Source organism: Pseudophryne corroboree, chromosome 1 (genome assembly GCF_028390025.1).
Source record: "Pseudophryne corroboree isolate aPseCor3 chromosome 1, aPseCor3.hap2, whole genome shotgun sequence".
In the NCBI taxonomy this organism is placed as follows: domain Eukaryota; kingdom Metazoa; phylum Chordata; class Amphibia; order Anura; family Myobatrachidae; genus Pseudophryne; species Pseudophryne corroboree.
The window spans coordinates 832119840-832134498 of record NC_086444.1 but is presented as its reverse complement, the minus strand read 5'-3'; the positions used below and the strand labels follow the sequence as shown (position 1 = coordinate 832134498).

At 43.6% G+C, this 14659-nt stretch overlaps 1 protein-coding gene across 1 annotated transcript in view; it reads left to right on the top strand.

Moving 5' to 3' along the window:
• COPS4 (COP9 signalosome subunit 4) overlaps positions 1-1836 on the top strand; it is a 49415-nt gene extending 47579 nt beyond the window's left edge. Inside the window, exon 10 of the mRNA XM_063919789.1 lies at positions 1467-1836. Coding sequence (XP_063775859.1) covers positions 1467-1600 — 134 coding nt within the window. The 3' untranslated portion in view covers positions 1601-1836. The remainder of the gene's footprint in view (positions 1-1466) is intronic.
• The last annotated feature ends 12823 nt before the right edge of the window (positions 1837-14659 follow it).

The following is a 14659-nucleotide window of genomic DNA, read 5'->3' as shown; positions in this document are numbered from 1 at the left end:
TAGTTAGCTTGATGTGCCTTGTATGTGTGAGCTGGTATGAATCTCCCCACTATCTGTGTAAAATCCTTCTCTCGAAGATGTCCGTCTCCACGGGCACAGTTACTAGACTGAGTCTGGTAGTAGGGGCATAGTGGGAGGAGCCAGCCCACACTCTCAAACTCTTAAAGTGCCAATGTCTCCTGGTGGACCAGTCTATACCCCATGACACTAATGTGGATCCCAGCATCCTCTACGGACTGTGAGAAAAGGATTTACCGGTAGGTAACCAAAATCTTATTTTCTTAACTGGCAGCACATAGACTGGTATTGTTCCTAGCTCTTTTATTTGGGTTACTAGTTCTTACTAAGATTACATATGTTTGCTACTTGCTCCAGATAATCATTGTCTAATTCAGGGGGTTACAGGTCTTTTGCTGAAGTACCTCCACCAGGTCATGTTTTCAGGATCTCTCTGTTGAAACAGGTGGGATAATTACTAACAAAGCAATATAGATTAATAAATATATTACAGAAATCCTGAAAACATGACCTGTTGGGATACTTGCACACTAGAGTGCAAAAGTCCTAATTGAACTCACTGTATAGGGATGGAAGTAAGGGGGTAATTCCAAGTTGATCGCAGCATGAAATCTTTTAGCAGTTGGGCAAAACCATGTGCACTGCAGGCGAGGCAGATATAACATGTGCAGAGAGAGTTAGATTTGGGTGGGTTATTTTGTTTCTGTGCAGGGTAAATACTGGCTGCTTTATTTTTACACTGCAATTTAGACTGCAGATTGAACACACCACACCCAAATGTAACTCTCTCTGCACATGTTAAATCTGCCTCCCCTGCAGTGCACATGGTTTTGCCCAACTGCTAAAAAAATTCCTGCTGCGATCAACTTGGAATTACCCCCTAAGTGTTGTAGTATTGCACGTTTCTTCTTTCATGAAACGTTCATCTGCAATGATATATATCAGCTACTTTCAAGCGTAGAGGTGAAATGTAAACAGCATCATAGACCTTGGTTGGATAAAGCTGGGTACACACTGGAGCGATATTGGCCGAATATGCCAATTAGCATGACCCACAGGGCATATCGCTCAGTGTGTATGCCCAGTATGTGCGCTCCTGCTAGTGACGTCTGCTGCATATCAAACCTGACGATATTGCTAGAGTCCCCTATTATGCTAATAAAGGATGGAACATGAGCATTCCATACTTCATTAACATCGCTCAAGTATGTACACACAATCTGGGCTGACGGGCATTCAATCCGATGTTGGAACGCATGCCTGTCGCTCCAGTGTGTACCCAGCTTAACTGAGCAGAAGGTTTACCTATAGAAGGTGATATCCTGTTTCTGTAGTTACAGCTCAGAAATGACATGCTTGAAATTAAACAGATCATCAGGATAATGAACCTTTTATTGAACTGTATGATGTAAGCCAGCTTCAATATTCTGGACTCTTGTTTTTTTTAGCTCGTGAAGCTTTACCTACATGGGACAAACAGATCCAGTCCTTATGTTTCCAAGTCAACAACCTACTAGAAAAAATCAGTCAGACGGCACCAGAGTGGACAGCGCAAGCCATGGAAGCTCAGATGGCACAATGAAGACCCTGCCTGTATTGCCATCCTGCTGGAGGACTGGGCAGGATTTCCTGTCATGCTGTGTGATATTAATGCACTTCATTGGGTTTCCCGACAAATCTTCATTAAGAATACATGACTACAATCTCAGTACTGCACGAGTGTGAGCATTTCTGTGTAGAACAAGCAAGCAGTGTTTGGCATGCTCCAGAAATAAAATGACAGTACTATGTTCAGCCTGTAATGGGCTATTTTATGTACATGTCTTTGTCCTGTAAGTGTCTGTGCAGAGAGAGAATAGTGGCAGATTAGGGGAAAAGGGGACTGGAGATCCTCTGCACTAGACTTATAACAAATTGACAATAAGTTGAGTATATGATATAAATCCCCAATTTATATATTGTATATCAATTTGTGGTGTTATCTAGGGGGTGCTGCCATAGACAATAAAGTTTAAGAAGAACACTGGAAAGGAAAGGATTGTCTCTTTGTTGGTGCACTTTAAGAAAGAGGTGAATATAATTAAAATATAACTTTTAATGTCGTATAATTAAAATGCCTAATGATGTGAAAAAGTACAAGACAAACAAATAACAAACAAACAAACAATATAATGAATAAAATTGGATATCAAATTCACTTATGTGTCTCTTTATTAGATTTGTATATTTTGATGTGTGTGCAAAAACTTGTGGCCAATCACAAATTGTTAATTACTTATTGTTGACCCTTATTAGCTGGAATTCACTCTAAATTGCTAGATATTATGTATCAGAGTTATAGAGGAATATATAGCAATGTTGTATAGCTAGTGTAGGGTTGTATATTCAAACCCTTATTCTATACTCATGGTTGTTCATACACACATGGAGCCAGCAACACTGATTCTGTATATGGTGAAAGTACTATTGGTTCTTAATGGGCCAGTAGCAATTGACACCATTAAATATATCACCATTCATATGAATAGTACAGTCTGATTTATATTTGAGGGGCACATGAATTTGTTGAATCCCCTGAATCAGTGGAATTGCTTATAGTTTATGGTAACACTATAGCAATATCATACAGCCTGTATAGGGGTGAATATTTAAACCCTTATTCTATGCTCACAGCTATTCGTGTATACATGGAGTCAACCCTACTGATTCGGCATACGGTGAATATCTTGGCTCTTCAATTTTAAATGAGCCGGTAGTATCTGACACCATACGGTGTTAAATGATGTTGCACTGATATTTAAACAACTCCTGGAGATTGATTGGGGCACTTCCTGCCGCGATGACTTCAATGTTAATATTCAATTCCCCGACTCATGTACCATGACCTTATAACTGAGTATTAATATGAGCTAATAGCTCTCAGTTGTCTAAAATACGCTGCAATGCATTAAGTTTTGCATTGTAGTGACAAGGTTCCTGGTCACTGTATTATTTAGTACAGTCAGGGATCGGAAGCTGTGAGACAACTGATGATTACCGGTAATACTGTATTGCGTGTATCTAAGTACAGTAAACCTAATGATGTCACGCTTATGTCGGACTTGTTGCCAAACTGAATGTCTATTTATACTAAGCAGACATGAACTCTTTGCTATGTCTGCTTATTATATTTGCTGTCTTTAGCCAATATTTGAATACTGTAGCGGGCTTAATGTTCTGCCCGTCTCATATAACGTAATGACTGCAGTTCATTTATTCCTTTCCAGCCAAGCATGTGTGCATCATTCCTACTATTAGTCCGTCCTGCTCTTGGTGTAGCCGATCAGTTTAGTGACTCACACAATGTAACTATTTTATTTCAAAAGCTGCAACAGTTGCAGCTGAGATCACAGGCTATTGCTATTCAGTAGGTTTAAGTCATCCACTGTATCTCCTTATTCAATGAGGTATCTGAAGCAGGTATCAGGGCTAATCTGTGTAACGTGCTGATTCGATTCAGTGATGTATGCCTGTGTTTATATGCCACAGATGCAGCGCTATCATCTGCTACACACAGTCAGGAAATCTCACCGTATGGATTGTAACAATTGTGTCTGCAGTCATAATCATTTAAAAAGTACAAACTATCCACTATGACTGCAGACACAATTGTTACAATCCATACGTAAGTAATTAACAATTTGTGATTGGCCATATAAGTTTTTGCACACACATCAAAATATACAAATCTAATAAAGAGACACATAAGTGAATTTGAGATCCAATTTTATTCATTATATTGTTTATTTGTTTGTCTTGTAATTTTTCACATCATTAGGCATTTTAATTATACGACATTAAAAGTTATATTTTAATTTTATTCACCTCTTTCTTAAAGTGCACCAACAAAGAGACAATCCTTTCCAGTGTTGTTCTTGCAGAGAGAGAATAGACTGCTTGTACAGTAACTGACACACAGTTTTCTTCTTTTCTTACAGAACTACTCCCTAGCTTTAGTGTATTAAAATAGTTTTTCTCCTCCACATTGGCAGCACACACCAACGGCTAATTCACCCCCTCCCACAGCGTCTGGACTAGGGTTGGCCATCCACAATCGATAGTTTAAAACAGAGGTTCTCAAACTCGGTCCTCGGGGGCATACACAGTGCATGTTTTGCAGGTCTCCTCACAGAATCGCAAGTGAAATAATTAGCTCCACCTTTTAAAATGTGTCAGTGAGTAATTAATACACCTATGCACCTGCTGGGTTACCTGCAAAAAGAGGATTTTGGTACTTACCGATAAATCCATTTCTCTGAATCCTCTAGGGGACACTGGAGTCCTATACAGTAGGGGTGTGAAGCTTGCAACCGGAGGTGTGGCACAATCTAAAATTAGCATTGTCTGCACAGCCAGCTCCTCCCCCTTCACATCCCTCCTCCCTCAGTTTTGAAAATTTGACTGAGAGAATAGGACATGATACTATAGCACATGGCGAGGAACCGAACCGTACAACATATCAAACAGCACCCAAGAACTCTTAACTGGAAAATCAACGCTGTTTGGTCAAACTTTGTAAAATCCATATTAGGCACAGAGCCACAATGTGATTTGATCCTATGACCTTGTTTGTGAAAGTCCAGGGACTAACTACGTGAGTCACAAGAGTCCTTTGAACAGGAAGTGTGAACCCAGCAGACTGACAGCACCGAGGCGGGCGTCCAGTGTCCCCTAGAGGCTTCAGAGAAATGGATTTATCGGTAAGTACCAAAATCCTCTTTTCTCTTTCATCCACTAGGGGACACTGGAGTCCTATACAGTAGGGGACGTCCCAAAGTTATCCCCCAGGGAGGGAGTGCTGTCGGTGGCCTGCAAGACTAAACGTCCGAACTTAGAGTCTCCGGACGCAAAAGTATCAAACTTGTAAAATTTCGCGAACATGTGGGCTAAGGACCACGTCACCGCTCTGCAAAGTTGAGTAGTGGAAGTACCGCTGCCAGCCACCTATGAGGCACCCACTGATCGGGTGATATGAGCACCCGTCTGAACCGGAACCTGTTTGCCACAGGAATATATAAGCTTGCCGAATGGTAAGTCTAATCCAGCTAGACAAAGACTGCTTAGATGCTGGCCAAACCTTCTCAGGCCCTTCATAGAGAACAAACAAATGGTCCGACCTTCTGAAGGACGACGTAACTTGTACGTATTCCCGTAAGGCTCGGACAACATCCAAGGACACGTCCCCATCTGTGAGACCCTGGAAAGATGGGACCCCAATTGGCTGGTTTACATGAAACCCTGAAACAACCGTAGGTAGGAAATCTGCCCTCGGACGGAGTTCTGCCCTACCCCCATGAAAAATTAAAAAGGGACTCCTATACGATAAGGCTCCCAACTGAGAAACCCTCCTGGCCGAAGCCAAGGCAAGCAACAGTGAGACCTTCCAAGAGAGATATGTTCTTGCTAACGGCCCAAAAGTTGGTGATCTCAAAAATACCAACACCAAATGTAAGTCCCCCGGCGCAGTGGGAGAACGAAAAGGGGGTGGGCCTCAGCACCCCCTGTAAAAAGGTTTGAATCTCCTGCAAGGATACTAACCTCTGTTGAAACAGGATGGAGGGAGCCAAAATCTGAGCCTTCAGAGAGCCCAGCTTCAGTCCTACATCTAGCCTGGCCTGAAGGAAAAGGAGAAATCTGGATACGTGGAAGTTCTGTGAACTCTACCCACGTTCCTGACACCCTTCCATGTACGTCTACCCAGTCCTGTAGCAGTGCATGGCTGTGACCTGCTTCCTAGGTGGCAAGCATCGTAGGAATGGCCGTTCCAGGTATTCCTCCGTTCCGTAAGATCCGGGTTTCAATAGCCACGCCGTTAAACGCAGCCTGTTTAGGTCTGGGTGTGGGAATGGTCTCTGAGACAGCAGGTCCTCACTCTGAGGCAACTGCCAAGGATCTGCCGCTAGTAACCCCCGCGGGTCGGAGTACCCACTAAATGCGGGGTCCATTTGGTGCAATCCGAATTGCCCACACTCGTTCTCGTTTCACCCGTTTCAGAACCCTGGGTATGAGTAGGAAAGGTGGAAAATGTAAACCCTCCCTGTAACATCAAAGACGTGTTAATGCGTCCACTCCTTTTGCTGCTGTATCTCTTGTCCTGGACAATGATTTGGGCAGCTGATGGTTTTGTCGCGACGTCATTAGGTCTACTTGAGGTAGACCTCATCTCCTCACCACCATGTCTAAAATCCGTTGATGTAATCACCACTCTCCCGGATGCATGGCCTGGCGACTGAGATACTCTGCTTCCCAGTTCTCCACACCTGGAATGAACACTGCCGAGAGGATGATGTTCTGCCTCTCTGCCTACAATAAGATATGGCTTCCTTTAACGCCCTCCTGCTCATTGTTCCTCCTTGACGGTCTATGTAAGCCGTCGACATGACATTGACCGACTGTATCCTTAAGTGTTGACCCATGACGAGGTCTTCGGCTAAGAGAAGCGCCGTGTAAACTGTTCTGAGTTAGAGAATGTTTATGGGTAGGCTGTTTTCCAGTAACGTCCATCTGCCTTGAAACTGATGTTCCTCTAAGATGGCACCCCAACTTCTGAGGCTGGCGTCCGTTGTTAGGATCCTCCAATCCCAAATGCAGAATCTCTTGCCTGCTGCGAGATTCCTGTGCAACGACCACCAAATTAAGGAGGTTCGCATGCGCGGTGTAAATCGGATTCTTCGATGCAGAAGCCAATGCGAAACCACTCCCTGAGCAATGAGGTTCATCTGGAATGGTCGAGAACGAAGTCTGCCGTACTGGAGAGCTTCGAACAACGCTACCATCTGCCCGAGAAATTGCACACAGAGGTTTAGAGAAATCGTTTGTGTCCTTAGTACCTGAGCCACTACTCTCTGTAGGTCCTGGACCTTGTGATCAGTAGATAGTCTAGATAAGGTATAATCGTGACCCCCAACAGTCTCAATCCTGCAACCATGATTGCCATGATCTTCGGAAAGATTCTTGGGGCCGATGATAGGTCGAACGGCAAGGCCCAGAGTTGGTAGTGATCTGTCACCAGTGCGAAACTTAAGTAAGCCTGGTGAGGAGTCCAGAGTGAGATATGCAGATATGCATCCTTTATGTCCATGGATACCATGAATTCGCCTCATTCCAAGCCTGCAATGACCAACTGGATTGTTTTCATCCTGAATTTGCAGCTCCTTAGAAACTGGTTTAAAACTTTGAAATTGAGTATCGGTCCGACCGTCCCGTCTGGCTTTGGCACGACAAAAAGAGTGGAATAGAAAAGCTTTCCTCTCTGCGAGGCGGGAACTGGAATAATGACCTCTGACCATAGCAATTTTTAAAGTGCTGTTAGTAGTGCCTTCTTTCTGAGGGCACCGAGGCAATCCTGTTGTAATCAAACTGACTGAGGCCTCTGTTGAAAATCCCGTTTGTACCCCGGGAAATTATCCAAAGTTCTGGTGAGGTCTTGGCCCAGATGTCCCGAAACCCTTCCAGACACGCGCCCATTAAGGGGGGATCCCAGAAGAGATGGGAGGCCGTCATGCCACGGTCTTGTCAGCAGGTTTATCCTGCTTTCTGGTATTTGACTGTGAGCGGCCTTTACCTCTGCCTCCATGTGCTTGTGTACCGAAACCTCTTCCTTAGACTCGAAAGGACTGTGATGTAAATTAATTATACATTGGTCCCGAATAACCTCTCCTAACATGTGGAGTGGTTCTCGTATAAGGACTAAGTATAAAGGTGGGCTTCCCTGCTGCAGCTTGCGAAATCCACTTGTCCAACTCTGGACCAAAAAGCATTTCACTCCCAAAGGGGATGGGTTCTACCGCCTTCTTGGTGTCAGAGTCTCCTTGCCATTCTCGTAGTCATAAAATCAATCTAGCAGATATGGCCGATGCAGAGATGCGCAATGCTATCCTGCTAATATCCTTTGAGGCTTGACACAGGTATGCAGCGGATTCTGGAATATGTTCCGCCAGTTGGGTAATATATGCCAAGCTATCCTCCTCTTCAATAGCTTGTACAATACGTCCAGACCATGCTCCCATGGCCTTGTTAACCCAAGCACAGACGATCGTAGGTCTCCGTGCCTCCTCTGCTGCTACGAAAATTCACTTTAAAGCTGTCTCAACTTACAATCGGAAGCATTTTTTTTTTTTTTTTTTGAAAGCCGTGATATTAGGTATTGGTAAGATTGTCATCCTTGACAACCCTCCTAGGGAAGCATCCACTACTGGTGGAGTCTCCCACGTATCCATTACACCGTTAGGTAAAGGGTAAGTTACCTGAAACCGCTTTGGAAATGTAAAGTGTTTATCAGGTTGCTTTCAAGCCTCTGAGATTGGAGAGATGTAGGAATGGGAAACACCGCTGAATGCATTTGTTTTTTTGTTTTTGTTTTTTGGAATCTGATTAATTCGAAATCCTCAAGCTCCTTAACTTTTTTCACATTAAAGTTTAGGATCTCTTCTACCACGTCAGAGTAAGGAATCAATACCCGCGATTGCCGTGTCCTCTTCTGGAGAATTGGCATCTAGGTTAGATTCAATCATCCTCTGATTCTGGTACAATAGGAGGAGGTCTTTTAACTACCTTGCGCACATTTGTTTCTGCTTGTGCGGGCGGTGTTAATCTGATGAGAAATTCTTTCATCGTTCTTGAGAGCCCCGCAGCCCATTGTGATTGGTGCTTGCGTGATTCCGCCATCTCCTTGGAGATTTTATCTGCAAGGTCTTTCACCTATGACCTAGACTGAGCACTGCTCCCAGGTGTAGCGTCCTTGTCTGGAGTCGCACACCCCGGAGCTGCCAACACGCGTGCTCGTTTTGTTATCTTTTGTACAAACATAACAAGTCTGTTTAAACCCCCTACCAGGGTACTACGCAGTGCTTTCCCCTTTAAACTAGGAAAAGAAAGACTGCGGTAGATGACGGAAGCAAGGGTATCGGATCCGGCTGGAATTACTCTTCCCTCTCTTGTATTGCAAAAAGGAATAGGACAAGAAGAAATAAATTTAAAAATAAAATTAAATAAATAATAATTATAAACACCAGCCGACCAAGTTGTATCCGCCTGCTTCCTTGTATTTTCTACAGGATCTTTGTAATAGAAGTCCGTTTGAAAATATAAATGTAAAGTAAAAGTATTTGTTCAGGAGATCCTCAGTATTTTTCGCAATATCTACTTTCCCCAGCAGAGGGAGCTATTGCAACATTATAACATCTCTCTTGGTACCTATACGAGGGGGAAGGGATGGCGCCACTTAGAAATAATTAAAATGTCCGTCACTGAAGAACTTTGGGAACTTCCTTTCTATGCCCAGGTAAACTTATCAGTAATGCAGCCTGTTACCAATATATATATAATGCTGCTATTGTAACGCTTGTTACATGTGCACTGCAGAACGGCATCAGGAAACACTAACCTCCGCAGTGTCAGACCAGTCCCCACTGTCGCACTTCCACTCGACGATGCAGTGGCAATACTAAGGCAGGCGTTCTGTTGGCTGCAGCAGACAGTCTCTCACACGGCTGAGAGATCTCCCCAGCCGCGCGGAATTCACTGCAGCGTCTCTGCCCCCCGCCGCGCGCGCTCCGGGACCGCTGTGATTAAGTCCCGTAGCGGCGCTTTGCTAGTGTCTCCCCACACACGCTGCATGATCCGGCTCCACTCCGGGATCGCTAGCGACGCTTGTCAGAGGCTGTTTAGTGTGGGAGATTAGTCATACACCACCACCCCCCCCCCCGGCGCGCTCTTCCAGCCCCGCTCAGTCTCTGCTCGCTGGTGACCGCTGCGGTGACCTAATGATTATTTGACCGGGGGGAAAAAATAAAAACCTAACATGGGCCTTTTATCATACAACCAGTACTCACTGTGCCTGGATTAGAGGATCTCCTGTAGAGAGATGCAGATCCCTTCAATAGGGATCATTGTCTCTCCCATATTAAGCAGCCTTGTCCCCCTTTTGTTAGGTTGACCCAGCCCTTATTACAGATTTTTAGAGTTTTTAAGTCAGAAGCTCAGAGCTCCATGTGCTACCTCCTAGCACAATTTTCAAAACTGAGGGAGGAGGGATGTGAAGGGGGAGGAGCCGGCTGTGCAGACAATGCTAATTTTAGATTGTGCCACACCTCCGGTTGCAAGCTTCACACCCCTACTGTATAGGACTCCAGTGTCCCCTAGTGGATGAAAGAGAAACATGCACTGTGTGGGCCCCCGAGGACCGAATTTGAGAACCTCTGGTTTAAAACCATCACTGGTATATGATCAATGTTAACTAGTTTTACCATTGATGGATAAAACTGGATCATTTCCAGCATCGATGGTTGATTTTTTTATTATTGATTTATTTTATTTCAGTGTGCTTCCACCTGCAACCTGACATGCCAAGCTCATCTGTCAGCAGCCCCGCCCATAGTACACACAGCTGGAGTATGCAGCATGGCCCCTGGCCCCTCCCACTCCCTCCACTAAATGACATATTGAGCAACACTGTAGCTTGCGGTGAGACAGTCATGAGTCTAGCGGAGCAGCCGCAGCAGGGATAGTGCAGCGGAAGCCACCTAAGCAGCACATCTGTTCAGTGTATGTATGTGCTAAAAATTTGATGGTAGTAACTATCAATGGTTATTGCTGTACTCAACATAGGTAGCAACCATCGATGGAAGATATACCAATGGCCATCCCTAGTCTGGATAGGAAACAGACACAGTGGCAGAGTATAAAGGGCCACACCTCCCTATTTTCTAAGTTTTCTGCCTGAAAATTATCACCACCCATTAGTTATACTCTTTGGCTAGAGTAAGCCTAGATAATTTTTTTCTATGCTTTGTTTAGGGCCGAGGTTCCCAAACGTGGGTCTCAAGGCACCCAACAGTCCAGGATTTAGGTGTATCCATGGTTCAGCACAGATGGTTAAATCAAATTTACTTAGGTGCTAATTAAGTCACCTGTGGCCAAGCATGGATACATTTAAAACCTGGACTGTTGGGTGCATTGAGGACCGCGTTTTGGGAACCTCTGGTTTAGGGACTTACCCAGAATGAAGAGACCTATATTGTGTGTATCATTCAATAGAAAAAAAAAAAACGTTAGTGATTAAATGTAATGTACTTCTATAAAGTGTAAAAGAAGCTTTATTCTTCTGGGTATGAATGTCTGACCTCTGCATAAAAGATAAGGAAAAAGGAATATCTGATCAGTCTTTTCTGTATGTAATGTGATAAAAATATACGTGGAATCACGCACCTGTGAATGACATTGGAAAGGCTATCCAAACTGTAGCGCTAATACAAAAACTCTAGATGCACCAAAAAAAAAAAAAATGTAGGGTTTTTATATTTCTAAAATATAATGCAATACATTATAAAAGATAAAGCAATCACAACCAGCAGTATACAGAGGGTTCAGTCACAGATATTTCTTATAAGGGCAACATTATGTGGATGAAGTAACTCTTATATGCTATTCATTTCAGGAACTAGAAAAGTAAGAAAACAACATCTGGTTTCATATGCATAAGGGTCAGTTTGGTTGTAAAACATGTAGCCTACATTATTGTTTGTAAAAATAAAATAAAAAGTCACATAGTAGGGAAAAACACATAGAAAGCAAGATGCCAAAAGGTGCATAGCACCAATATATCACCGGAGGTTAGGGAGTTAGGGCTGGTGACAATTCCCACCAAATGCGTCCATCAGGTACATACTGGGACCTGCCTTCCGGCCCTGGCATATTTGTGTGTGTGTGTGTGTGTGTGTGTGTGTGTGTGTGTGTGTGTGTGTGTGTGTGTGTGTGTGTGTGTGTGTGTGTGTGTGTGTGTGTGTGTGTGTGTGTGTGTGTGTGTGTGTGTGTGTGTGTGTGTGTGTGTGTGTGTGTGTGAAAGGGGGCGTGGACTCGCAGCACGCCCTCATATTTCTTTAAAACAGGTACTTTGGATGGCGGAGGGGGAACAAAACGTGGAGCGGCCCACCAGACCTTCTGGCATATGCCAGAAGTACAATCTGGCCCTGGTGGCCACTCTAGAAGATGTTTAGTATGCTTACTGCAAAATAGATAATCAGATTTGCTGAAACTGCTCTGACACTATACAGACTCCAATTGAGAGGCCCAGGGGCCTAATTCAGACCTGATCGCTGGCCAGCGATTTCTGCTGTCCTGCAATCAGATAGTCGCCACCTACAGCGGGAGTGTATTTTAGCTGTGCAAGCGTGCGAAAGCATGTGTAGCAGAGCTGTACAAACAGATCTTGTGCAGTCTCTGTGCTGGCCAGGACTTACTTAGCCGCTGCCATCACTTCAGCCTGTCCGGGACCGGATTTGATGTCAGACATCCTCCCTGAAAACGCTTGGACATGCCTGCGTTTTTCCAAACACTCCCTGAAAATGGACAGTTGACACCCACAAGCGCCTTCTTCCTGTCAATCTCCTCCAATTTCTGTCTATTCAATGGGGACGCCTGTAGGCGGTGACTATCTGATCACAGGGCTGTAAAAGTTGCTTGCTAGTGATCAGGTCTGAATTAGGCCCACGGAGTAGCATACGAGTCTGTGAGCTTTCTAGCTGAATTATCCTGCATCATCTCCTGTTTGTCACCCCTGGAAAAGGATTGTTTTCCACCTGCTGTGGGAAGGTGTTGGGATACTGTATATTCATCCAGCTCTAAGTCCTTAGCAGGGTGAACCTTGTTAAAATGGTTATACAACCTAAAATTCTGATATCACGCCCAATCTCCTGTCTAAAATGATCCCTGTTATCATGCATATCGCACCCATAGTAATCAGGTTTAGCCGTGTAAATGGTTGGGTGCCTCGCTACTCCAAGGGTAGCAAGCTGAAATAATGATACCATGCCCCCGAGGGCAGACACAGAATGGGTGTGGAAAGGGGTGAAAAGAATTAAATCCCGCCCCGTGGGGGAGATTCAAATGTTTGAAAAGTCGGTTGGGTGTCTGTCTTTTCCTGTCTATTAGATAGGAAAAAACAGACTCCCAACTGACTTTTCAAACATTTGAATCTTCCTATGTTTTCCAGCATTCCCCAATTTATAATCCTCAAAAAGTAGTTAAGCAAAGAGGTGGTTTGGTGAATTCCCTAATTTTGGGTCATCCGGAGAGTCCATCTAAAGCTGGGTATTCTTTCCAGGTTACTGTGCTTCATGGGGACTGGCACTTCACCATTTTACATTTTATTATTATGCAGTGCAATTGGCACATTTATGGGAATGAATACATGATTTGCTGCTGAGTGATAATGTGATAGCAATGGGGGTTTCATTAATCAAACCGGCTGTTCAAATTTGGAGGCTGACTACACATATCTTTCGGGGACAAGGATGGGACCCTGATACTTCAATATCATACTTGTAGGCTCCTTGATATATCTTTGCTGCAGGTCAGGGAAGTGGAGGTAGTGTCCCTGGAACAAATATATGTTTCCCAGGCATTTAAATCTTTTCAGCAACTGCAACAAGAATTTGGTGTGCCAAAAAAACAGGATTTTGGTACTTACCGGTAAATTCCTTTCTCTGAGTCCACAGGGGACGCTGGATTCAGTACTATGGGGTATAGATTGGGTGATCAGGTGAGCCTGCACTTTAAAATTTTCAATGTGTGTGATTGGCTCCTCCCCCTCTATACCCCTCCCCAGACCAGTTAAGAAACTGTGCCCGAGGAGAGACAGCAATCCGACCAAAAGAGGAGGTAAATAAAAACAAACATAACGAGAGATCTCCCTATTAGGTGAGTGCTGAATTTGTATGATTTTTTTATTTAAATGTGGTCACAAATACCACTGGCACCGCGGATGTATGAGTGCTGTGGCTTCTAGCCTATTGTTTATATAAAATGTTTGTGATCGCACTTTTTCTTGCACCCCTATTGTCCATATGTAAATTAAATGTTAAGAAATTCCCCAGGTGTTTATTAACTGATATGCTTGGGTGTGGTTCCTGTCTCTTTAAAAGAGTGAGACAGGGCCCAAACCCATGATAGAAGCATACTGTGTATTTAAAAGCCAAAAGATGCCTGTGAGCAATGCTCAGATTTTTAAAAGTTAGTGTAGGGACTGACCAAATGGGAATGGCCGTGAAGTGGCTGGTCAGCTTAACAAACTATTGCAATATTTTGGAACATTCCCTGAATTCAGATGAATTACAGTTTGAAGTGTTAATATTAGGTGAGTGCTGAATTTGTATGATATATATATATTTTTTTTTACATGTATAAATCTCTCCGAAAGACGTATCAGATATGAAACTGATAAGAACATATAGTGCCCTGATATTGGTCAAAAGGCAGAAAAGCGATAAACACTGGTCGTCACTAAACTACCAGGCTAGTAGAGGAATGAAACACACAAGGATCTGTGTTAAAGTGCATATGGACAGGGAGAACATACAAACTCCACACTGTTATAGCAAAGCGTGAGTGCTGCGAGGCAGCAACCCCATTTGTAAACGTCTCGGAAAGTAATAACCAAGTCTCGATGGAGTTATCGCCACAAGAACAGTATGTATGTATATATATATATATATATATATATATATCTATATATATATATATCTATATATATATATATATCTATCTCCATAACTATACAACATATTGTATATACACATACATACATATATACATACACATACAT